The sequence below is a fragment of the Oncorhynchus gorbuscha genome, linkage group LG17 (genome assembly GCF_021184085.1).
Source record: "Oncorhynchus gorbuscha isolate QuinsamMale2020 ecotype Even-year linkage group LG17, OgorEven_v1.0, whole genome shotgun sequence".
In the NCBI taxonomy this organism is placed as follows: domain Eukaryota; kingdom Metazoa; phylum Chordata; class Actinopteri; order Salmoniformes; family Salmonidae; genus Oncorhynchus; species Oncorhynchus gorbuscha.
The window spans coordinates 23783060-23808370 of NC_060189.1; the positions used below are offsets into that span (position 1 = coordinate 23783060).

At 45.7% G+C, this 25311-nt stretch overlaps 1 protein-coding gene across 2 annotated transcripts in view; it reads right to left on the bottom strand.

Annotated features, from left to right (window-relative positions):
* Positions 1-25311, bottom strand: part of LOC124001769 (latent-transforming growth factor beta-binding protein 2-like) — a 160721-nt gene that overhangs the window by 46045 nt on the left and 89365 nt on the right. For both annotated transcript variants that reach the window (XM_046308818.1, XM_046308817.1), the window contains exons 4-9: positions 24591-24811; positions 23221-23391; positions 17138-17341; positions 15401-15720; positions 12558-12660; positions 1948-2022 (exon numbers count right to left, since the gene is read on the bottom strand). In XM_046308818.1, coding sequence (XP_046164774.1) covers positions 1948-2022; positions 12558-12660; positions 15401-15720; positions 17138-17341; positions 23221-23391; positions 24591-24811 — 1094 coding nt within the window. The remainder of the gene's footprint in view (positions 1-1947; positions 2023-12557; positions 12661-15400; positions 15721-17137; positions 17342-23220; positions 23392-24590; positions 24812-25311) is intronic.

A 25311-nucleotide genomic window follows, 5' to 3' on the forward strand; every position in this document is an offset into this window, starting at 1 on the left:
TAGATTAATTACTGCGTTTGCTGGCAACTCTTGACACTATTTTGGATAGCATAAACTGTCCTTGACAGCTTTTATTTTATGTTCATACACTACGGTTCAAAAGTTTGGGGTCACTTAGATTCGTCCTTGTTTTTGAAAGAAAGGCACATTTTTTGTCCATTAAAATAACATCAAATTGATCAGAAATGCACTGTACATTGTTAATGTTGTAAATGACTATTGTAGCTGGAAACGGCAGATTTTTAATTGAATATCTACGTTACATAGAGGGCCATTATCATCAACCATCACTCCTGTGTTCCAATGGCACATTGTGTTAGCTAATCCAAGTTTATCATTTTAAAAGGCTAACTGATCATTAGAAAACCCTTTTGCAATTATGTTAGCATAGCTGAAAACTGTTGTTCTGATTAAAGAAGCAATAAAACTGGCCTTCTTTAGACTAGTTGAATATCTGGAGCATCAGCATTTGTGGTTTCGATTACAGGCACAAAATGGCCAGAAACAAATAACTTTCTTCTGAAACTCATCAGTCTATTCGTGTTCTGAGAAATGAAGGCTATTCCATGTGAGAAATTGCCAAGAAAATGAAGATCTCGTACAACTCTGTGTACTACTCCCTTCACAGAACAGCACAAACTGGAGCTAACCAGAATGAAAAGAGGTGTGGGAGGCCCCGGTGCACAACTGAGCAAGAGGACAGGTACATTAGAGTGTCTAGTTTGAGAAACAGACACCTCACAAGTCCTCAACTGGCAGCTTCATTAAATAGTACCTGCAAAACAGCAGTCTCAATGTCAAAAGTGAAGAGGTGACTCTAGGATGCTGGCCTTATAGGCAGAGTTGCAAAGAATAAGCCATATCTCAGACTGGCCAATAAAAATAAAAGATTCAGATGGGCAAAAGAACACAGACACTGGACAGAAGAACTCTGCCTAGAAGGCCAGCATCCCGGTTTAAAACACTGACCAGAGAGAGAATGTCAAAGAACACAGCAAAGAACTGCTGTTTTTATGAGTGAGATCATATCTAAGTTTTTATTCAGCACTGTCAACACTTTTCAACATGATTAAAAACATAAAACGCGCTTCTCCCTACTTCCACTCACAATACAGCTGCAATATATGAGTAGCCAAGTGTATCGATAGCCCTGCGTTTTTTATCATTATTAGCAGCTGGTTGTGTCTATTTTAATATAGAGGAATATTTAACTTTCTCTGGTCATAGGAACTACATGAATTTGTGCAGGTGCGACTATAGTTTTGCCATCCGGTGGAAGACGGTGTCTCCTCTCTCTGGTCAGTCTCACCAGAAGAATGGAAGGAGAGAGTAGGGACCGTGAGAGGCAGACCCTCTGCTGCTCTCTCCCTCCCTCTGCTGAGACTAATGTCGTGTTCAAAACAACTGGGAATTCGGATATCTCCGACTTACAACTTCAGTGCGTTCAAGACAACTTGGAACTCCCCCCCCCCAAAAAAAACAAGATGCGACTGGGACTTTTTGGCAGGGTGGTCATCCAACTCGAATCGTTGGCATCTTTCTACAGCTCCGACTTTTTGACCTGAAGATCACTGGCATCATGATTTGATAGTTTTTTTCCCCGAGTTCCCAGTTGTCTTGAAAGCACCATGACCATCAGAAGCAGGTACCATCAGTCCAGTCAAATAAAAAGCAAATTATTAGCAAATTATTTCATTTTATGCTCAGCGTTGCCTCGCAAGCGCTACACCAACTGATCTATTTTGTTATCAAAACTCAAGTTTGAGATATAATATGGTCTGAGAAGAACAATATTGTCAGGGCAGGCATATAGCCAATATGCTCAACTTGCTTTTTGACTGTGAAAGTGAGCTTGACTAACTTGGTGACCACTGCGCTATTGGTATAACTAAACACAAGCAAATCAACAGGACATCATCTTCATCTCTGTCATCTTCGTCCCCTTACCTTGACAATGAGTCAGGTTCACCCTCTTGTAACCCTTGGGGCATTCCACTTGGCCGTTCGCAATCACTGCATATGCTGTGGGATAAAAGAGAAAAAGAAAAAGCACTGATCAGAGAAAGAGACATCACATTCTGCTTGTCTACTTTAAAAAGTATTGCATCCATAACACACAGATGGAGGGAGAGGGATGGTTTATGTCTAGCAGGGGACCATATGTTACAAATGTGCTGAGCTTAGCGGGGGGAGAAATTAGATGGGGACCCACAGCTGGGCCCTGCGGGACACCAAAACACTGCCATGGAAATGGATCCCCATCAACCACAGTTATAAGACAGTACTGCCATCACATAAAATCATCAACAACACACAACATCATTAATAATCATATTACATAGACCCTGGGGACACATACACAGAAAAACAGAGCCAGTACATCATTGTATCTGTGTCCATTCATGCCTCCAGCGCAGCCATACACTTGCTGAGGCCTGAAAACATGATGTCATTATTAATTCGGCATGCTCCTTTAGTTGTTGGTACTGAGGAAGGAGGCTATTCTCAATATCAGATGGCAATCACTGAGCCATCACTTGTAGGGATAGGGGGAAGGGGTTGAGGTGGGATTGAGGTAGGTGCAAATCGGAGCTGAATGTTGGACAGGAGCAATGTGATTAGTCACAGATTTCACAGTTATGGAAAACTGAAAGAGGAGACGCAGACGAAGAGCCTCCTAGAATATCATCAGACACATGTTAAAAGGAGAATGGCCGTCCTCATAATTTTGTAGTCTGGCTAGGGTGTCTTTTTCATTTCAACATGATGGGACAGTACAATGTATTCACTCCCTTTACATCCAGTGGAAGAGTAAAAAAATGTTGACTTCAGTGGTGACGCAGGCAGGCAGTCTGACAGACAGTGGTGTCGCAGACAGGCAGTCTGTAAGACAGTGGTGTTGCAGGCAGGCAGTCTGACAGACAGTGGTGTCACAGGCAGGCAGTCTGTCAGACAGTGGTGTCGCAGGCAGGCAGTCTGACAGACAGTGGTGTCGCAGGCAGGCAGTCTGACAGACAGTGGTGTCGCAGACAGGCAGTCTGACAGACAGTGGTGTCGCAGACAGGCAGTCTGACAGACAGTGGTGTTGCAGGCAGGCAGGCAGTCTGACAGACAGTGGTGTCACAGGCAGGCAGTCTGTCAGACAGTGGTGTCGCAGGCAGGCAGTCTGACAGACAGTGGTGTCGCAGGCAGGCAGTCTGACAGACAGTGGTGTCGCAGACAGGTAGTCTGACAGACAGTGGTGTCGCAGGCAAGCAGTCTGACAGACAGTGATGTCGCAGACAGGTAGTCTGACAGACAGTGGTGTCGCAGGCCGTCTGACAGGCATGTAGACGGTGGGTCAACAGGACCTGACAAGAGCCCCTTTCATGCAAACAGGCCCGGGATCCCCACAGCCACATCAGCACATCTGCCCTTACCTCACCATGAAGCACTGTAGGACACACACCACACAGAGACCCTGCAGTCAGCCCTCCTCTTCCTCTGTTTGGGAACCCCTGCCATTTATTTTCCTTTACCTTCATACACAGGTAATAAGCTGTTAATTTGAAAAAATTAGGTGGAATTCCGATTCCAGATCCAGCTACAAAAGTTCTCTCCGTTTGTGGGATTGGTGATCCTCAGTTCCTCAACAGGCTATCAAAATCGCAGGGATGAGGAGGGTGAAGTCTTGTTGGGTACCTGGAATATACCTACAATCTTATTTATGGTGTTGAATCATTTTCCATGTTATCCCATCTGAGTGGTTGTGAGACAGACACAACACAGTGTGCGTTCAGGGCTGTGGAGCAGGCAGGGCTAGTGGAAGTACCTGAAGGTTCACACAGCAGATCAGAAGTGGGTCAGACCAGACGGGAGCTCCTCTGTTGGGTCGGAGATAATTGTGTCAAAGTGAAGCGCCTGTTCCTGTCTACCCGCCCCGTCCTGCACCCATGGAATCCCCAGGGATGCATCTGGGTAATGAGCTGTTGTGACGGGGCAGTGGGTGGTGCAGGTGCGACCCCCATGATGACAGGATCAGATTCTGCCCTGAGTGACTGCAGGAGCACATGCCAAGAGATGCCCAGCAGGGGGCGGGCCTCCCAGTCAAGCTTATTAGTACCGAGAGACTAGAGAGAACACAGAGGAGAGCAGGTCTGTCTGAAGTAGCTTCACCAGCAGGTTACCTGAGATGACAAGTCATCATCTCTATGGTCAACCCACTGCTAAAGACAATGGCAAACCAAAAATATACTGCATAAATAGGACCAGAAGTTTTGCCTAACTACCCTACCAGGAAAAACTCTGGGCTCTAGTTATAGGCTAGTGCAATCGACAACAAACATACCCAAAGAGCGAAATCTATTGTAGGCTATGTATCTAGCATATATCCTAGTTCAGGATGTTTTGTGGGTAGAATGCCACTGTGGAATGGTTTTGACATGCCGTCATGCTGACCCAGACAATGTTCATTGTCCTAGATCCCAAAGCAGTCGAACGCAAGAGTGACCTTGCTGCATCATTAGTGTTCCCCCTGGTTACATGGATGCTGGGACAGAGAAACCAGACTGGTGCATATTCATTGTGCTTTACAAAGAGGAAGCACAGGGACACAGACTGTTGGCCTTACGTGTATCCCCCTTTAGTCTGGTCACCCAAAAAGATACATATAGAAGCTTTAGCGTCATATACAATTTCTTAGTAGGTGGCATTGCTTTCTTTTGAGAGCCAAATCAATTTCAGTGAAAGCTCTACTCTAAAACAGGTGTCAAAGCTACCTTAGGACAGGCTTCAATGCGGGGGTTTACTGAGGGTATTTAGAGAGGAGGAGAGGTTACGCTAAAGAGGAGTGATGGTAAGGAGAGAGAGGGGGAGTGGGGAGGAAGAGGGGCAGGTCTAGCTAGTCAAATGGGTTCTGCTTGACAGAAATCTAATTGGAAATTTAGTGCAATCATTATGTGGAGGCCTATTTTGTGGTCCGATTGGCACATCCTTCACAGGCATAGCACTGTACTGAACCCACAATATCCAGCTCCCCCATGAGGCCTGCCCCCAGTCACTCCCTACCTCCAGGCTAATCCAGAACCTCAGCTTGGAGAACCTGAGACGAAGAGGTAGACCAGAGAGGGGGAATGGATGCAATCCACAGGAGAAGGGGAGACAATCTTCCCTTTCCATTCCAACGGTAGATATTCTATAGGAACACAACAGACATGAGTGCCAAGACCCTTCAAGACCCTTTAAGTGACATGCTTTCTGAGAACAAACCGCCATGGGACAAACTGGCGCCATGGAGAGACCCGAGGGGCAAACCAAACTCAACTCTTTAATCACAAGGAGTTGTTTCATTCCCTTTGAGACAAAGATGAGAAAGAAGTCATCTCCCTCTGGCCTCCAGGCCAACGGCTGATTAGAGAAAACAGCTAAGGGGAAGTAAATTGCCTTCAAAGCCGAATGTCTGTTTGGCACACGCCAAGTTTGCCAATCTGGCATGGCCCATATCACCAGCCCTGTAAATAAGACCTTCAGTAGCAGCCAGCCAGTCAAGCGCTGGGACATCAGATGAGACAGTCACATGAGCCTAGGTCCCCTGTGATTCAGTTGGTAGAGCATGGAGCTTGCAACGACTCCCACAGGGGACCAGTCGCTCTCGATAAGACTGTCTGTTAAATAACTAAAATGTAAATAATTAGCCCAACATCAACATCCCCATGATGAGATCAGTCCCAGACATAAATACACTAATGCAAAGCAAACATTTGTCTTACAAAAAAACTCAGTATACCAGCTAAAAGTTTGATATTGAGTAAATTAAATTCCCAGCTGTGTGTTCACAGGCACCGACAATTACCATGTTGTGGCAGACATTCTATATAGACAATTGAGCTGCTTCGATCAAGGCATTGATCTCAATCATGTTCGGTTTGATTGAATCCTTATTCAAAAACATCCTATTAATTATCTCAGTGTTCAACATCATTTGATGCATTTTGCATCTTTGTTCGTAGTTTGACAGTTTATCTAATTTTCTCTCCTCCCTTCTTTACGATGCCCATGGCAGTGTGGTTGTGACCTCCCATTTAAAAACAGACACACTCTCATAATCCCCCACTGCCGCCACTCGACATTAAATATTTACCACTGGGGCAAGGCCAAGAGACGACATGGTACAGTCCATACCCTATGATGAACAAGCCTAACATGCATCTTATTACACACATTTCATTTCCATGTGCCTCCAACTCACTGGCACAGTGCCTTGGACAGCGGTGCTCTCTGGGACAGATAGATTATGTCTGCATTAGGATTTATACCTGTGAGCAGCCAGGCTCCTTAGCCACACCGCTGTCTATCTAAAAGATTCACACTGTTTGCACCCGGCGTTAAACTAAATCAACACAGAACGAATCCGAACGTATCAAAGGATGGAAACGTCTCTGTCTAATCACCATGAGAGAGCGGATGCAGCAGTAAAGAGAGAGAGAGAGCAGCCTGGAACCTTGGCACGGACCACAGCAGATGTTTAGCAAAGTCACACCCATTGCTCGGTTTTGATCTCGGTCATTAACAAGTGTTCAATGTTTGATCACTGTTAGTAAAAAGTAACACGCACATGCTTTGGTCCTAAATGAATGGCAGATTCAGTATTTCTCCATGGGACTGGGAGGGATGATCTCATGTGGGTCAATTTGCAACTTGCCCTCTCCTCCACCTCATGTTATATTAGTGATCTAATGGTCAGGAATAATGAGAGAGAGAGAGAGAGAGAGAGAGAGAGAGAGAGAGAGAGAGAGAGAGAGAGAGAGAGAGAGAGAGAGAGAGAGAGAGAGAGAGAGAGAGAGAGAGAGAGAGAGAGAAGAGAAAGAGAGAGAGAAAGAGAGAGAAAGAGAGAGAAAGTGAGAGAAAGTGAGAGAAAGAGAGAGAGAGAGAGAGAGTGCTTTCTCAGTATAGGAAGAGGTCAAGGGGCAGAGGGCCAGGAGGCTGACATCATCATACTGTGGCATCACGGTGTGACCTCAGTGGCCTAGGGAGGAGGTGCCTCCAGGGCCAGGGCTCCTGTGGTTGGGGCTGTGATTTATGTGGGCCCGAGGTACCTCTGATCCTGCTCCCTGGGAAGCATCCCAGCGTCCCGGAGTAGAAGAGTCAATGGGAGGGAAGACTTCCCGGAATGACAGATAGAGAGACAACCTGAGCCATAATTTATGGAATTACATAAACCATGGTACACACAGGGAGTGGTGGCGATTAGGTGGTATCCAGCTAAATGCTAATGAGCCCATTGAGAACATTTTATACAGTCTCTGACTGTATACTGCCCAACCATAGTGGCACCATAGAAATATAATTACTATGGGTGGCCATATACTCCATATAGTCACTCTCACACCAGGTCAAAAAGTCACACTCAGGGCAGAGCCAGTGGCCTCTTCTCAAATGTCTCAGATTAATTTACATGATGAACCTTTCACTTAAAGTGATCAATGTAGAAAACCAGAGCATGTTGGTCCCTGTTCCAAAAAGTCTGAGGCACTGATATATCAGTCATTATACAATGAGCGGCAGGGTAGCCTAGTGGTTAGAACGTTGGACTAGTAACCGAAAGGTTGCAAGTTCGAATCCCCGAGCTGACAAGGTGCAAATCTGTTGTTCTGCCCCTGAACAGGCAGTTAACCCACTGTTTCTAGGCCGTCATTGAAAATAAGAATTTGTTCTTAACTGACTTGCCTAGTAAAATAAAGGTTCAAAAAAATAAAAAATAAAATGGGAGAGTCTAATCCTGGATGCTGATTGGTTAAAACCACATTCCAGCTGGTGTCTATTCCACAAGTTACCACCGGCTAAAGCTATGACGTTGAAATGCCTATTTACTCTGTTCCATCTCACTGAGCAATATACTTTCTCATCAGCCCAGCCAGGCAATTTATAAACTTTATTTGCACTATAATAAGCATCTAGACGTTATCTTCTTTTAGACTAGCATTTGGTTCTGAACTACAATTGGTATAGACCTTGCTGTCTGTCTATTCAACATTTGAAACATTGTTTTAAAACTGAAATTTGATCTACAGCTGTGCTATAGAAATGAAAGTGTCGTTAGTTGGGACGAGACAAGACATGCAGACAGCTTTTCTCAGCCAGTCGAAATCATGAATCAGCTGGCATCATTTTTATGGATATATACAAATAAATGTCAATAGAAAACAGGTAAAACAAAATTAAATGCAGCTAGTTTGCAGTGATTGTGTGTGCTGGGTTGTCTAGCTCCTCTGAACAACAGTTCTCTCTCTCTCTCTCTCTCTCTCTCTCTCTCACTCTCTCACTCTCTCACTCTCTCACTCTAAGAACAAAAGGGAGAGGAGAGATGACCACGGTCTTATTTAACTGGAGTTCATTACGCATTCGCATGTGGGTTTACAGTGCATTCGAGGCTGAACAGGGCTGGGGCTTCCATAGTGTAGGCCTGGGACTGACAAGCACATCTCACTGTCATAACCTCCATTACGTCAACCTCCGTCCTTCCCAAAAACACAAACCCATTAGTTTCCCCACTGCACCATGGCTTTCTCCACTCCATATAACAATAATAATACTTTAACTACCAAAAATAACTATGTAGTCTGGCAGTGTCTTGGATGGGAAATCTCTTACCAAATCAAAATCAGTCAGAGTTCAGTGAATCCTTCCCATCGGATAGAGGAAGAACAACAGGATGGATGTATCTCCATAGACCGATGCTGCCACTAAAACCACACTCAATGAGCTGTATACCGCCATAAGCAAACAGGAAAGAGTTCATCCAGAGGCGGCGCTCCTCGTGGCCGGGGACTTTAATGCAGGGAAACTTAAATCCGTTTTTTTGTGTTGTATTTTCTTAAAACTGCATTGTTGGTTACAGGCTTGTAAGTCAGCATTTCACCGTAAGGTCCACACCTGTTGTATTCGGCGCATGTGTTAAATAAAATTGATTTGATTTGACTTAGAGCTGACCAGGGGAGACATGGGTTCCCAAGCTTTTTCACTTGGGGCCCCCTTTCCAGCATTGGGGAACATCCCGCACTCCCCTGTGCATGTGAGCACGCACCACGTCTATTTCTATGGGCACAAGCACCGTTCATGACACAAACTGTCCACACCCCTCTTGTTGGTGGAGAGGAAATGGTGCACATTTAAAGCTTATTTACTGCAATTCTACACTTTTTGCCATGGGGTGCAAAAAACATTTAGCAGTTTCTTACAAGTTATAAAGAGTCATAAATAGTTCTCTAAGGTATCAAATCAAATTGTATTGGCTACCTGGGGTGGCAGGTAGCCTAGTGGTTAGAGTGTTGGACTAGTAACCGAAAGGTTGCTAGATTAAATCCCCGAGCTGACAAGGTAAAAATCTGTAGTTCTGCCCCTGAACAAGGCAGTTAACCCACTGTTCCTAGGCCATCATTGTAAACAACGATTTGTTCAGAACTGACTTGCATAGTTAAATAAAAAAATAAAAATGTATTGGTCACATACACATGGTTAGCAGATGTTAATGTGAGTGTGGATAAATTCTTGTACTTCTAGTTCCGACAGCAGTAAGATCTAACAAGTAATCTAACAATTTCCCAACATCTACCTAATACACATACATCTAAAGGGGTGAATGAGAATATGTACATATAAACATATGGATGAAGCGATGGCTGAGTGGAATAGGCAAGATGCAGTAGATGGTATAGAATACAGTATATACATATGAGATGAGTAATGTAGGATATGTAGACATTATTAAAGTGGCATTATTTAAAGTGACACCTTTATTAAATGTATTAAAGTGGCCAGAGATTTGAGTCTGTACTGTATGTTGGCAGCAGCCACTCAATGTTAGTGATGGCTGTTTAACAGTCTGATGGCCTTGAGATAGAAGCTATTTTTCAGTCTCTGGGTCCCAGCATTGATGCACCTGTACTGACCTCGCCTTCTGGATGATAGTGGGGTGAACAGCCAGTGGCTCGGGTGGTTGTTGTCCTTGGTTATCTTTTTAGCCTTCGTGTGACATTGGGTGGTGTAGGTGTCCTGGACGGCAGGTAGTTTACACCCTGTGATCCATTGTGCAGACCTCACTAACCTCTGGAGAGCATTTCAGTTGTGGGCGGAGCAGTTTCCGTACCAGGCAGTGATACAGCCCGACAGGATGCTCTCGATTGTGCATCTGTAAAAGTTTGTGAGTGTTTTTGGTGACAAGCCAAATTTCTTCAGCCTCCTGAGGTTTAAGAGGTGCTGTTGTGCCTTCTTCACCACGCTGTCTGTGTGGATGGAACATTTCAGTTTGTCTGTGATGTATACGCTGAGGAACTTAAAACTTTCCACCTTCTCCACGACTGTCCCATCGATGTAAATGGGGGGATGCTCCCTCTGCTGTTTCCTGAAGTCCACGATCATCTCCTTTGTTTTGTTGACGTTGAGTGAGAGGTTATTTTCCTGACACCATGCTCCGAGGGCCCTCACCTCCTCCCTGTAGGCCGTCTCGTCGTTGTTGGTAATCAGACCAATCACTGTTGTGTCGTCTGCAAACTTGATGATTGAGTTGGAGGTGTGCATGGCCACGCAGTCATGGGTGAACAGTGAGAACAGGAGAGGGCTGAGAAATCACCCTTGTGGGGCCCCAGTGTTGAAGATCAGCGGGGTGGAGATGTTATTTTCTACCTTCACCACCTGGGGGCGGCCTGTCAGAAAGTCCAGGACCCAGTTGCACATGACGGGGTCGAGTCCAGAGTCTCCAGCTTGATGATGAGTTTGGAGGGTACTATGGTGTTAAATGATGAGCTGTAGTCAGTGAACAGCATTCTCACATAGGTATTCCTCTTCTCCAGATGGGATAGGGCAGTGTGATGGCGATTTCGTCGTCTGTGGACCTATTGGGGCGGTAAGCAAATTGAAGTGGGTCTAGGGTATCATTCAGGGTGGAGGTGATATGATCCTTGACTAGTCTCTCAAAGCACTTCATGATGACAGAAGTGAGTGCTACGGGCGGTAGTCGTTTAGCTCAGTTACTGTACCTTAGCTCTTATCCAGAGAACAGGAACAATGGTGGCCATCTTGAGGCATGTGGGCACAGCAAACTGGGATAGGGATTGATTGAATACGTCCGTAAACACACCAGCCAGCTGGTCTGCGCATGCTCTGCGGACGTGGCTAGGGATGCCGTCTGGGCCAGCAGTCTTGAGAGGGTAAACACGTTTAAATGTTTTACTCACGTTGGCCATGGTGAAGGAGAGCCCACATGCTTTCGTAGCGGGCCATGTCAGTGGCACTGTATTGTCCTCAAAGCGAGCAAAGAAGTTGTTTAATTTGTCTGGGAGCAAGACGTCGATGTCCACAATGACTTACATGACAAAATTACTTCCTTACAGATTCTTGTCATCCAGCCTTCAACTGACTGACCTGACCAGTCCCAGAGAGATGTACGGGATGACAAAATGATTACTCTTCATTTATGCTTGTCCACTTGTTTTAGTTATACAAAGTATAATCAAGCCAGTTAAAGCGAGTTCTGGATATATTTCTATACAGGGAACAATAAGACTGGAAAGAAATGCCAAGTATTCCCTATTAAGTCCTTCAAAGTATACCAACTAGCATGGGACCTATGTGGCTTCATCCTTCTCTTTTTGTCTTTCATTCTCTCATCTGACTCTGCATGTGACCTGGGACCGAGGCCCAAGCTGCCCCTAAACAACTACATAATGAGAGAACGGAGGGATAGTTCTGTTTCTCCCCACTTCAAAGGACAGAGGAGAGGAAACCATCTGGAATCCAAAAGAGATGCTGATGTGGGTATTGAGAGAGAGAGAGATTCTGGCACAGAGAGAAGAGAAGAATAGATTTGTGTTTGTGATTAATTGGAGTGAGTGAGATGATGTCTGCTCGCGATTAGAGCTCCGGCAGACAGACACACTAAACAGGGACAGGCTATGACAGCACCCTGTGCAGGCAATTGACATCTACCGCAGCCAGACCTCTTCCTGATAGAAATTAACAGTGAAGGGCAGGGACAGTCTCTCCCAACCGTCACACACCTCCTTGGAGAGCTCCAGTAACAGCACTTGGGGGTCCTTGGGGGGGGGGGGTCATCAGGGGTCAGGAGTGCTCTTCTACTACAAACACAATGAGGGAACACACAGCAGCGACAGTCCAGGCAACTATGGTCAGGGACCATAGCGGTTCATTCTCTTCTGTTACTTAAAGTAGGAGAGGGAGAGTCAGCCTCTTTCTCTGCCTGCCCGCAGGCTGGGTGGCACTCCTGCCAAACTGCTTAATTTTCTATTAAGACGACAAGTAAGTCCCGATGCCAATGGAGTCGAGGCACAATCCTTCTAATCTAGAATACACAAATCAGCAATCATCCTGAATTATCACCCCATGTTAAAGTAATTGACTGTTATTCTCCGAGATACATTGTGTTTATGAATGAAGTAAAAGGAGATGTTTAGCTACATTAACACATCATAACAAATATATAACACAAGGTAAAGCACTGGAGAAGGTTCAGTGGTTCAGTGTGTTCAGTGTGTTCAGTATGTTCAGTATGTGAGGGGACTCACCTGGTTTGGTTGGACACTCTGTGCACTTGTTCAGGCCCCATGAGGCTCCCACACTTCCACAGCAGTCATCCTGTTTGGTCAGGCCAGGAAGAGGCTTCCCACACTGCAATGACAACACACACACATCTCAACACACTCACACAACACAGGACACATCACTGACACCTTCCTTTTCCACCTCATTTGATAGTATGTTGCTTAACGTCACTGTATTTGTGTGTGTGTAATACCTGTGTGTCTGTGCGTGTGCGTGTGCGTGTGCGTATGCGTGTGCGTGTGCGTGTGCGTGTGTGTATGCATGGGTGTGTAGTAGTGTGTGAGTCTTCCCATCGGAAAGTGGACAGAGTGAGCTGAACAGAACACACCTGAGACTGGTTAGACAGCAGCAGAGGACACAATCAGGCTGATCCACAAATAGCCCTAATGCTGCTGCTGCTGGCATGGTTTGTTTAAGGAACTTGGCTAATTTTGGAGAGATTATTATCAAACCTCACTGCCTGGCAAATGGTGCCTTACAGATCTTTGGGAAGAAAAGATAAGGACACATTGCTATGGAACACCTAACTAGGGCACGCACTGGCAAAGTCAGTCAAGACCAAACAGAGATCTTATTTGAGGAAAACCAGTAAGCAACCGCAGGATGAAGACATGGCATAGACAATGAGAGATCCCCTCCAGCACAAACATACTCTCCCTCTGCTCCTCTGCTCTGTGTCCAGCAGCAGATATCACATAGCCCAACACTGGCCTGGCAGCAGCTCTACAGAGGGAACTACCGTTAGGGTTGGAAATACAGAAGGAAGGAGCATCTCTTACAGCCTAGCCAACAGATGCTGCCTGTACAGGACCTCCGTGAGGAACTCTAATTACCAGTGGCAGCCAGTGGAGTTAGAAATCTGAGTAACGGCTCATGGTAATGGCTGGAATGGAACGGTATCGCAAACATATGGTTTCCATGAGTTTGATACCTTTCCAATCATTCCATTCCAGCCATTCCAAAGAGCCTGTCCTCCAATTTCTTCCTCCACTGGCCACCACTGCTCTGTCTTTATTTACTCTGTGTGTGTGTGAGAGTAGGAGATGCATTGTTGGTGTAGCAGTTCGCCTTGTCTTTGAGACAAGTAGTGGATTTCAGTCTCCTTCCTTTTCCCTTCATTTCAGGCCTAACTCATAACTAACTTCTGACACGTCTGTGTGTGTTGGGAGGGGAACATGAGATGACCAATGTGTTGACAACTCATAAATCCTGGATGCAGGATAAATTCGAACATAGGCAGCTTCTACCAGACAGACAGAGGAGGGAAGGTAGGTATGCTGCCCTGCGGCACAAACGGTAAAACACACAGAAGCCAAACTTGGTCTTCACCTCAAAGACTAGGCAAACATCCTGACCGTATTACCAGTCATGGTAATTAGGCTTCTCCAAAACTGCATTCTGATGCCACTGATGGTCATTAGTAGTCTACCAAACTTGCTAACGGCCAGTCACTAATGGCCTGGTACTCAGGGCTCTACTGTCCCTCTAATCACTCTGATGTCAATGCAAATGAAATTGAAAATCAAACACTTAAGAGTTCTTGCATTCAGATTTTGAGTAGAAAAGGATCACCTGTTGTGGAGCGAGAGCCAGCTCCTCATAGCTGGTTGATGAACGGAATGAAATAGGTGTTCTTATAAACCCATGTTATGCAACGTTTCTATTGGCTATACTATCCGATTGCACGAGAAAACAACGTTTTGATGGCCTCTATTAAGGCCTACTATATTTAACTCTCAACTTTCCTAATATTAGCACATTGGTATGCTTGACACCAGAGTAGCCTACCATTCGCTATTAGCATCCTAGCATCCTCCATTCGCTACTAGCATCCTAGCATCCTCCATTCGCTATTAGCATCCTAGCATCCTCCATTCGCTATTCAAGTGCATACTGATGACATGTCTTTTTTCCCTTGCTCTTGTTCCGACAGGTGCATGATAACGGCCCATTCTAAACCAAAACTAATTTCACACATATATTATTTAGTATACTGTATTGTATTTAAAGACAAGATTACATTGAGAATAGTCTGATGAGTGAGAATCATAGTGACACGCATCATGTAGCCTTGCCCATAGGCCTATATAAGGTGTGTATCACAACTAACTGTTAGCGTAGCCTATTTTCAAATCATCATTAGAGTCGCATCATGCAGCCTTACAATGTATTAGAAATCAAAACATATAGCCTAAGGTTTGAATCTCAATTAAAGTTGCATAAATAATTATAAATCAAGCATATAGGAGGACCTGTTTCAAATTGTGACTTTGTTAATCGCTCGACACAGAATAGGTGCATGTGCATCCTCCCTCAAAACGTTTGGACAAAATATCCTTTCTATTTTCTTCAGCTATGTTCAATTGTATTATTCTTATTATAAAATAATGGTAGTGGAAATCTTAGCAAATCTTGTCTGCCCGCAGTCATATTAGGCCCTAACGTAAGGACAACTCAGAATACGCTATTCTGTTCTTCTGAAATAAATGACATTTTCTTCATATCATCATTCCTTTAGACCTGCCTAAAATAAATAATGTATTTATTGTGCAGGTGTAGGCTATATTAAATACATTTATTAGACTTTTTAAAATGTAGATGTTCCAAAGGTCCGCATCAGTGGCTTGTAGGCTATGGGTGGAAGCCCGCAGATACTAAACGCGTTTTATTAATTAAGGGTCAATTACCGTGAGACCGGCAGTTATTTGTATGACAGTTAACGGCTGCCAAAATGTCATGGCCTCCACAGCCCTAGCTAGGATCATCATCAACTATAATTTACTGTGTTCAGTGTACATCACTGTACCTGTCCATCGACAGTCTCCTGGAAGCACCTTCCCACATATCCGTTCTGCCGGGGTCTGGAGTTGCTGCTGTCGTTCCCGTTGGCTAAGGTGTGTCCGTTTCCGTGGCCATTCCCATTCCCGTGTCTGTTTCCATTGGAGTGCCCATGCTCATGCCCATTGCCGTTTCCATGGCCAGGTTGGGAGCGCTGCTGTATAGAGTGACCCCCCTCGGCTGCGGGGGGTCTCTGGCCAAGCTTGACCCGGGCTACCTGGTGGATCTGGACCTCAGCCTCATGGGGGTGCTGGATGTGGACATTCACCAGGGACGGATGTAGAGAGACTGGACAGGACACAAAACGCACAGCACAGTCAGCCAGGCAAAACTCTCTACCATCACACCAGCAGAAACACCTTGAACCCAGGCTGGATGGACATGGTAAAAAACATGATGTCCTGGACCTGACCTTGCAGTAAAATCTAAAATTCAATGATTCTCAAAGGATGTTCCCAAAAGGCTTTAAATAACCTCTTCAGCCCAAGCCAGGTCTTAGCATATAGAGATACAATACAAATGAAAGGGCACATTCTAAAGTGCTTCATTCCATAGCTAAAGGTCTTAATCTGGTGTTGTCTAGTACTGTTTTTTTTTACTAGGGCCATCTACTTTAAGTGCTGCCCAGTAGCCTACTTGATGTGTGAACTTCTGACTGCTCATAACTTGCAGATGATTGTTAGCACATCAACCAGGTGTTTGAACCATTTCATGTGTCTGAAGGTACAAACTCTGTCTTCCCGGCGGGCCCGGTGAGCAAATCATGTGCACGTAGGCCTACGATTTGGCTATTTGGATAGTTCAGATGACCATGTCTGCAGTAACATAGCAGGCATAAAAGAAATATACAGCAAAATTGATGCTGTGAGATTTCAAAACTTTCAAAACCATGACTAGAGAGAGACCGTCAATGAATACATTAAAGAGCTGCTGTTTATATGAGTGAGTTCATGTTTAAGTTCTTACTCAGCACTGTCAACACTTTTTACTCAACACTTTTATAAGCCATAAAACGTGTGTGTGTTCTTCATAATTCCACTCGCGCTACAACAAGCACTGCAGTAGTAATGAATGAGTTGGAAAGTGCATCTATAGGTGTTGTTGTTATTAGCCGCTTGTTTGGGGGGGATAATTACATTTCTCTGTTCATAGGAGTAACAATATGAATTTGTGCATGAGGCAGAAATAATGTGGTGCGACACAAGTTACGCCATCAGCTGGAAGAAGGTCTCCCTTTTTGGTCAGTGTCAGTGGAGGACAGGGAGAGTGGAGAGACGTTGAGAGGCAAAACATCAGTCTGCTGCTCTGGCTGCTCATTTTGCTGCTCTTCATGGCACTGGTTAGGGCATGATCTGTTTCTCATTCACTATAGGGTCTACTGTTGATAGATGGAGCACTATCCTCAAAACACCCCATTACATATTCTACTGAGAATCCATTCACTGCTGCTTCGCAAAGGTAGATTACGGCTCAGTTACTAATGGGCCGTTGCACATCAACAACTAAACCTGAGTTAGTTCAAACAGAACCAGAACAGTTGAGAGGGCATGATTAATTCAATTTATAAAGGACAGCAGTAAAATGAGCAGAACTGGAGGAAACAGTGTGTCTACAGGAGACCTGGCTGGGAAGGACCTGGAGACCTGGCCAGAGACTGTGTCCTTGTGTTCCGTCGAGCCAGCCAGACAGATGGCGAGGTGATTACCTTGTTGATTGGACAGCGGCAGGGTGTACATGGAGTGGGATGAGGAGTTAAGTCCGGCCAGGCTGCCATCCTTCCGGCTGAGGGTTGGTCTGGCAGAAGGGGGGGCCGGGAGGTGGCAGAACTTCCCTGTCGAGTTTGATGGGCACCAGCACTGGTCCCTGCCAATGCAGCGCCCACCACTCAGACAGGGGATCTGACAGAAGACTGCAGGAGAGAGAGCAAGAGAGACCAAGGTCATTACCAAAGAGAAAGGTTAGTTAGTGTAAGAAACCGCCAGCTTTAATTAGTTGATTTATGCTTATACCCATACACATAATGAGAAGCAGGAGGGATAGTTCTGAAAGAAAGTGTGTACGGAGACTTCTTGTTCTCTGGAATGTAATGTTCACATAACCACATTCACGAGCAGACACCTCATTTGACATGGGTTTATGAAGTTCCAACTTCACCCTGGGGGCAACGCACACTAATAATATCACCCCTCCCTATTAAGCCAAGCCTTTCTCAGCTGTCCCATGATGTGTGTATGTGTCTCATTTAAACACCCAGGTTAAGAAAATAAGGAATGTACACACTCCTATATTTGATACTTTCTTTGTTGACAATGAAACTCTCACCTATTTCAAAGGAGTAAGGCAATTGGTTCTTGAGCAGATAAGTGTCACGCCCTGTTCTGTTTCACCTGTCTTTGTGATTGTCTCCACCCACCTCCAGGTGTCACCTGTTTTCCCCATTAGTCCCTGGTGTATTTATCCCTGTGTTTCCTGTCTCTATGTGCCAGTTTGTCTTGTTTTGCCAAGTCAACCAGTGTTTCTCCTAGCTCCTGTTTTTCCCGGTCTCTGTTTTTTTCCTAGGCCTCCTGGTTTTGACCCTTGCCTGTCCTGACGCCGAATCCGCCTGCCTGACCACCCTGCCTGTCCTGACCTCGAGCCTGCCTATCGCCTGCACTCTGACCTGGTTTATGAACTCTGTCCCCGACCTGCCTTTTGCCTACCCCTTTTGTTGTAATAAATATCGGAGCTCAACCATCTGACTCCTGTGTCTGCATTTGGGTCTTGCCTTGTGGCCTCATAATAAGACTATTGAATCCCTACATAACACTGTCTTTCTTTGAATACTTTGATTTGATTTACTTTGCTTTACACCCTGCAACACTGCAATCTTCCTATACAAGGAGAAGCAGCTGGTGCCTGACAGGTTGAGCCTTTTCATCTCTTGGCAAAGGTCCCAGTGTCCTACATACCTGCTCCATACCACGATATACAAAGGAGCTCAAACCTTAACCTTAACTCACTCATACTTGAGCCTGGAAAATGAAAAATCGATAACAGCCTTGCCCAAATCAAAGGCGATATTCTAAGTGAACAAAATAAAAAAGGTTGATGCCCTTTTTGGTCCAAAAGTACCAAAAATTACCTCGGTTTTTTTATGCTACATATCTAGACTTATCCTGACTAGTGATGCACTGATATGACATTTTTGGCCAATACCGATATCCAATATATTCCTTGCCAAAAGTAACGATACCAATATTTAACATTTTTGCGGCCTTTTAAGTATTCTAGTAGTTAAATAGTTAACACACACACATGGACGCAGAGGTCTAAGGCACTGCATCTCAGTGCAAGAGGAGTCACTACAGTCCCTAGTTTGAATCCAGCTGTATCACATCCAGCCGTGATTGGGAGTCCCTTAGGGCGGCGCACAATTGGCCCAGCATCATCCGGGTTTGGCCGGGGTAGGCCGTCATTGTAAATAAGAATTTGTTCTTAATTGACTTGCCTAGTTAAATCAAAGGTTACACACACACCACACTGACCAAAAGGTTATTTTGTTGGCATTTACGTATGTCCCCATTACCAGTAAAACAATCGAAACCTATGTCTGTCACTTACTTGCTGTGCTGTTTCTGTCACGCCTTGGTCTTAGTATTTTGTGTTTTCGTTATTTATTTGGTCAGGCCAGGGTGTGACATGGGTTTATTTTGTTGTGTTTCGTATTGGGGTTTTAGTAGGCATTGGGATTGCGGCTGAGTAGGGGTGTCTAGCATAGGCTTGGCTGCCTGAGGCGGTTCTCAATCAGAGTCAGGTGATTCTCGTTGTCTCTGATTGGGAACCATATTTAGGTAGCCTAGGTTTCACTGTGTGTTTTGTGGGTGATTGTTCCTGTCTCTGTGTTTGTTGTCACAAGATAGGCTGTATAGGTTTTCACGTTTCGTTTGTTGTTTTGTATATTAAGTTATTTCATGTATCGTTCATTTTTCATTAAAGAACATGAGTAACCACCACGCCACATTTTGGTCCGCTCCTCTTTCAACAGACGAACGCCGTTACAGTTTCGTTGTTCTTTTGTTCAGTTATTTGATTCTCAACCAGGATTTCAATGGAACACCGTTTGGGTCTTTGCGTGTCAAGAAATATACTATTTAACAAATAACACTATTTGACGTGTCAAATAAGCCTGTTGACCAGTCATGACCTGAATATGACTGCAGCTCACATAATTTAACTCGTTCATGAATTTGTTACGTATTTATTACACATTGATTACATTATCACTCGTATTTCACATGTCACAACGATTCATCGATACGTATGCTATGATGCTGGTAAAGTTGTCGCGTGCACCTACAGTGATGGTCATAAAAGAAAGGTAGCTAGCTCATGGATGCAAACAATGTTCTTCCCAAAACAACATAGCAAAACTACATCTGTTTCAGTAGCTATTAGCTAGCTAACTATATAGCTAGGTGTCATCTAAAATAACCCTAATTTTTAAGACAGTTCTTATTTGATTAATTGTGGTCGGACGCATCTGTGAAGCTAGCCACAATAAGAATTAGCCACAATAGTGGAATTTGCGGTTAGCCCTCAAAATAAATCTATGGAATAATTCTACTATTTGTATTCATTTGCATCACTGTCAATAACACTTTTATTTTGAAGGCAAACCGCAAATTCCACTATTGTGCCTCATCCTTATTGTGGCTAGCTTCACAACACAACCTGGTCCGGTCGAGCCTCACTAGCCAGATGAAGCAAGTTGGCTACTTATAAAGTACACTTTGGGCAACAGGGTTAAGAAGCTGGCTAGCTATTTATTTTCATGAACTAATGTTCAATTTCAATAGGCGAACAACAAGTGGCAACCTAGCTAATACTTACTCACAAGGATTCCTAAATCATTGCTAAGAATAATGAAAATGACTGCAGTTGCTACTGGTCATTGTTTTCAGGCTGGTTGTATTGGTGCTAGCTTGGTACCAAGCTAAAGCTCACGACCCCAGAAGTTGCGGTCGAACAAATTATGCTTTATTACCAACACGGTATTGTAAACTCATCGTTTGTGGCCGGTGTTCACTTGTTTGCAGGCTTTTTTGTACAGCTTTGACAGAGCTACTGTATCTTTTTTTGACTTGCAAAGACCCAAACGACATTCCATAGTATGTATGTCGTGAAGCTAATAGCAGTGACACTATTACTGTGTAACTCCGGTAGGGCAACATCTGAAAAATAGCACACTTGGTAGTGTGTACCAGTGCTCGACCAGTCGGCGAAAGCCAACATCACCCACGACAGAGAACGGTTGATTATCAAGGGCAATGAATTCCATTATCTTGCCATTTCGCCCCTTGAGTTGTCTCACTGAAATTGTGTTACTCTTTCAAATGACTTCTCGACTTGTTGACTGCTCCATCCACAGCAGATATTGTGGGCTAGTTAAGGAATGCTTTGTTGCACACAAAGCGCAAAATTCTACGTGGCTTCACGTCATGTATCTACATTATTTAGGTATGCATATAGGTATGTCTCAGCCTCGCCGCAGACACAGTCTCAGCCTCGCCGCAGACACAGTCTCAGTCTCGCCCGAGACAGACACAGTCTCGCCGCAGACACAGTCTCAGTCTCGCCGCAGACACAGTCTCAGTCTCGCCGCAGACACAGTCTCAGTCTCGCCGCAGACACAGTCTCAGTCTCGCCGCAGACACAGTCTCAGTCTCGCCGCAGACACACTCTCATCCTCGCCGCAGACACACTCTCATCCTCGCCGCAGACACAGTCTCAGTCTCGCAGCAGACACAGTCTCAGTCTCGCCGCAGACACAGTCTCACCCTCGCCGCAGACACAGTCTGTCTCGCCGCAGACCCAGTCTCAGTCTCGCCGCAGACACTGTCTCAGTCTCGCCGCAAACACAGTCTCATTCTCGCCACAGACTCAGTCTCGCCGCAGACACAGTCTCAGCCTCGCCGCAGACACAGTCTCAGCCTCGCCGCAGACACAGTCTGTCTCGCCGCAGACCCAGTCTCAGTCTCGCCGCAGACACAGTCTCAGCCTCGCCGCAGACACAGTCTTAGTCTCGCCGCATACACAGTCTCAGTCTCGCCGCAGACCCAGTCTCAGCCTCGCCGCAGACACAGTCTCAGTCTCGCCGCAGACCCAGTCTCAGCCTCGCCGCAGACACAGTCTCAGTCTCGCTGCAGACAGTCTCAGTCTTGCCGCAGACACAGTCACAGTCTCGCCGCAGACACAGTCTCAGTCTCGCCGCAGACACAGTCTCAGTCTCGCCGCAGACACAGTCTCAGCCTCGCTGCAGACACAGTCTCAGTCTCGCCGCAGACACAGTCTCAGTCTCGCCGCAGACACAGTCTCGCCGCAGACACAGTTACAGTCTCGCCGCAGACACAGTCTCAGTCTTGCCGCAGATGCTGTACCGTCCCCAGCTTCAACTTCAGCCTAGCCCTAGTTAACCTCAGCATGGGGAAGGAATTATTCCTAGACAACAACCTGACTTTTTCTCTTACCCAACCTCTACCTACCAGACAGATAGGAAGATACAATTCAGGCCCGTGCCACACACCACCACGGATGTCTTTGAAATGCATTGTTCAATGGCTTCTCTAAGTCTCTTGTCCCAGTAATGTCAGGGTTTAGAATAACTGTTCAATGTTGTGAATCCAGGGAGCCCAACATTGTAATGATGTTATCCACCTAGTTTTTACTGCCCCACATTGGGAACATAACAACATGACATAACTGTTCGCTGCCCACTTGACATTCCTTGAGGAACACGCACTTCAGCAACAACAAAATGCCAGCTTGGATGTCGAGAAATTTCCTTTAACAGAGTCTTTTTACAGATGTTTTAATGGTCAGAGATTTCTTTAAAATAAAATCAAAACATAAAAACAAACTACTTCTCAGGATCACCCAGAAGTTCCAAGGAATGCATTGTGAAATTTCTCTGCCAAGCCATTGAAGTGTTTGGAGTAAGTTAAAATTTTCCCAAAACCTATTAATGGGAGCATAAATCTGCAAAGCAATCTGTTTATCTATTCAGAACTCAGCCAGTTCCTCCCATGAGGAGATTAGTGTGTTAAGTGTGGGGCGGCGGCGGCGTGTGTGTATTTGATATGGGCGCTCTTCACTTCTAATCAGTTTGAGTGATTACTGTGACCCTTAGTTGTGTGGTATGGGCTGAGGGGAACACTATGGAAACAGGGCCGGAACCCCAGCATTGGTTATTGTTCTCCCCCACCATGGAGAGACAGGGAGGGAGACTACTCTCCTGTGTGAGTTTGTAGCAAAGCCTGTGGATAAATGGCAGCTTTAATGTAATCCCTATAAAATCCTGTTCACGCGTTTACTCCCTCTCTTTCTCTCTCCCTTGCTCTTTCTCTCTGTTTCCTTCCCTCCATCGCTCCCAGTGAGCATGTTAAATGGTTAACAGTGGCGCTGAGAGCGAGACTTAAACCACAAAAAGACTGTGCTAAGTGTTGGGAGCGTGAGAGCGCCGCTTCCACGTGTGTGGTCAGCTTAACCCCCTCCACTGAGCCCTGCAACACAATGGGCAGGGAGACCTGCTCTTAATCTGCTCTCCCCTCTCCCTCGCTCTCTCCCCTCTGCCCATCTCTCTCTCTTTCACACTGTTCCCGACCATGCATAATCTCCCCCACTTTGTCCCCTCTCTCTCCCTGACTGCCTGCTATTCAGTGTTGACAGTGCCGCAGTGGGAATGGGTTTACCTATCAGGATCCCCTCATTCCCCTGGACTACATTCAGACAGTGGGGGGGGGGGGGACTCACAGAGTCTGAAGCCCTGGGTCTTGGGTGGCTGGTGCTGGTTCTCACTGTAGACGGTGGTGGTGTCACCCTTCTCACAGTTGTTGTAGCAGCGGCCGCCACTGCACACCCTCCGACACACCATGGGGGTGAAGACGATTTTGATGCGGTCCAGGTTGGAGGTAAGGTTGGCCCCTGGAGCACAGCAACACACAGAGACATGGGTGAGCAGGAGCAGCGCTGCGCTGGAGAAGAGCTGCATTCTTAACGAGCCACAGACAGACAGACAGACAGACAGACAGACAGACAGACAGACAGACAGACAGACAGACAGACAGACAGACAGACAGACAGACAGACAGACAGACAGACAGACAGACAGACAGACAGACAGACAGACAGACAGACAGACAGACAGACAGACAGACAGACAGACAGACAGACAGACAGACAGACAGACAGACAGACAGACAGACAGACAGACAGACAGACAGACAGACAATCTCTGGCCCTCCTGCCTGGCTAGCCCAACAGAAGGGGAGGTTAATATGAGTGTGTGTGTGTTTGTTTATGCGTGAGTGTGTTTGTGTCAGTGCCTTGGAATGGTACAGCTGAGAGGATGCTTGTCCTCCAAGCCTTTATTATTGGGAAAAGGTGTTCTAGATGTGTGAGTAAACCTGTAATGGTGGGAAGCTGTTCAACACTGTTGCCCTAGTAGGAGGGAAAAACAAGAGAAACTCAGACAACAGACAGCTTTACAGAGGGCTCTGTTCTGTTCTGAGAGGGTTGGAGGGGTTTCTGGAAGTTTCTGGTGGTGGGGGAGGGTTATGTCAGGGTGCAGCCTGTCATGGGGCTGAGGTGACAATGAGGACCGTGGTGCCTCCCCCTTCTTCCCACCTCCCTCTCTGGGTCCTAAGGGAGGGAGCACGGCTGTCCAGTGATTGAACACTGCAGACACTCCAGAGCAGAGAGCAGATATCAAACATCTGTCGCTCATGTGATGAAAACCACAGGGAGGGAGGGGAGCCTGGGACGGAGCCAACACCACTCCCCCCCCAAATCTAATGTTCCATTCAGTGAAGACAGAAATTCACTATGAGTATGTGTCAAATCAAATCAAAGTTTATTTGTCACGTGCGCCGAATACAACAGGTTACCTTACAGTGGACCCTTTGGTCATAGCACTAGGTCTGTCATCGCCCCCACCTACATGTACAGACCTTACAGTGAAATGCTTACTTACAGGCTCTAACCAATGGTGCGGGACAAAAATGTGTGTGTGTGTGTCCTGCATACCGTAGGGTATATTTGTTTTAATTTGGTTAGAAAGCAGGGTAATAAAGAACAGTGGTATCGACTTGGATGAAATAATTTTTTTCTTTTCTGGTCATTACCTGCTGGCGCCACTGCATCGTTGACTTGTCTGTCGGTGTGGACATTGGTGGTGGGTCTGTGGCCGTTACGACCATTCCCCTTCCCATTGTCATGTCCGTTGCCTTTGGGCAGGGCGTTGGAGGTGATGGGGCCAGTGGATGATGGGTATCGTTTGACTGTGCGAGACGTCCCAGTCTGTTGGGGAGACGAAGTGTCGGCTGGTCCTCGCCTCACCTGGGTCCTGGTAACAAGACAGATGACACCAGATCCTTTAAAACTCTCTCTCTACAGCAGTCAGTAAACAAACACAAACAACATACAGAACACCGCCACTTACACATGGTCAACATGTTAAACATAACGTCCTACTGTATTTGTGAGAGTTTGACACACAAAACATAGCATTATGTCTGTCTTCGGTCATAGCGTTATGTCTGTCTTCGGTCATAGCGTTATGTCTGTCTTCAGTCATAGCGTTATGTCTGTCTTCGGTCATAGCGTTATAATAATAATATAATAATATATGCCATTTAGCAGACGCTTTTATCCAAAGCGACTTACAGTCATGTGTGCATACATTCTACGTATGGGTGGTCCCGGGGATCGAACCCCCTACCCTGGCATTACAAGCGCCATGCTCTACCAACTGAGCTACAGAAGTCTTCGGTCATAGCGTTATGTCTGTCTTAGGTCATAGCGTTATGTCTGTCTTCGGTCATAGTGTTATGTCTGTCTTCGGTC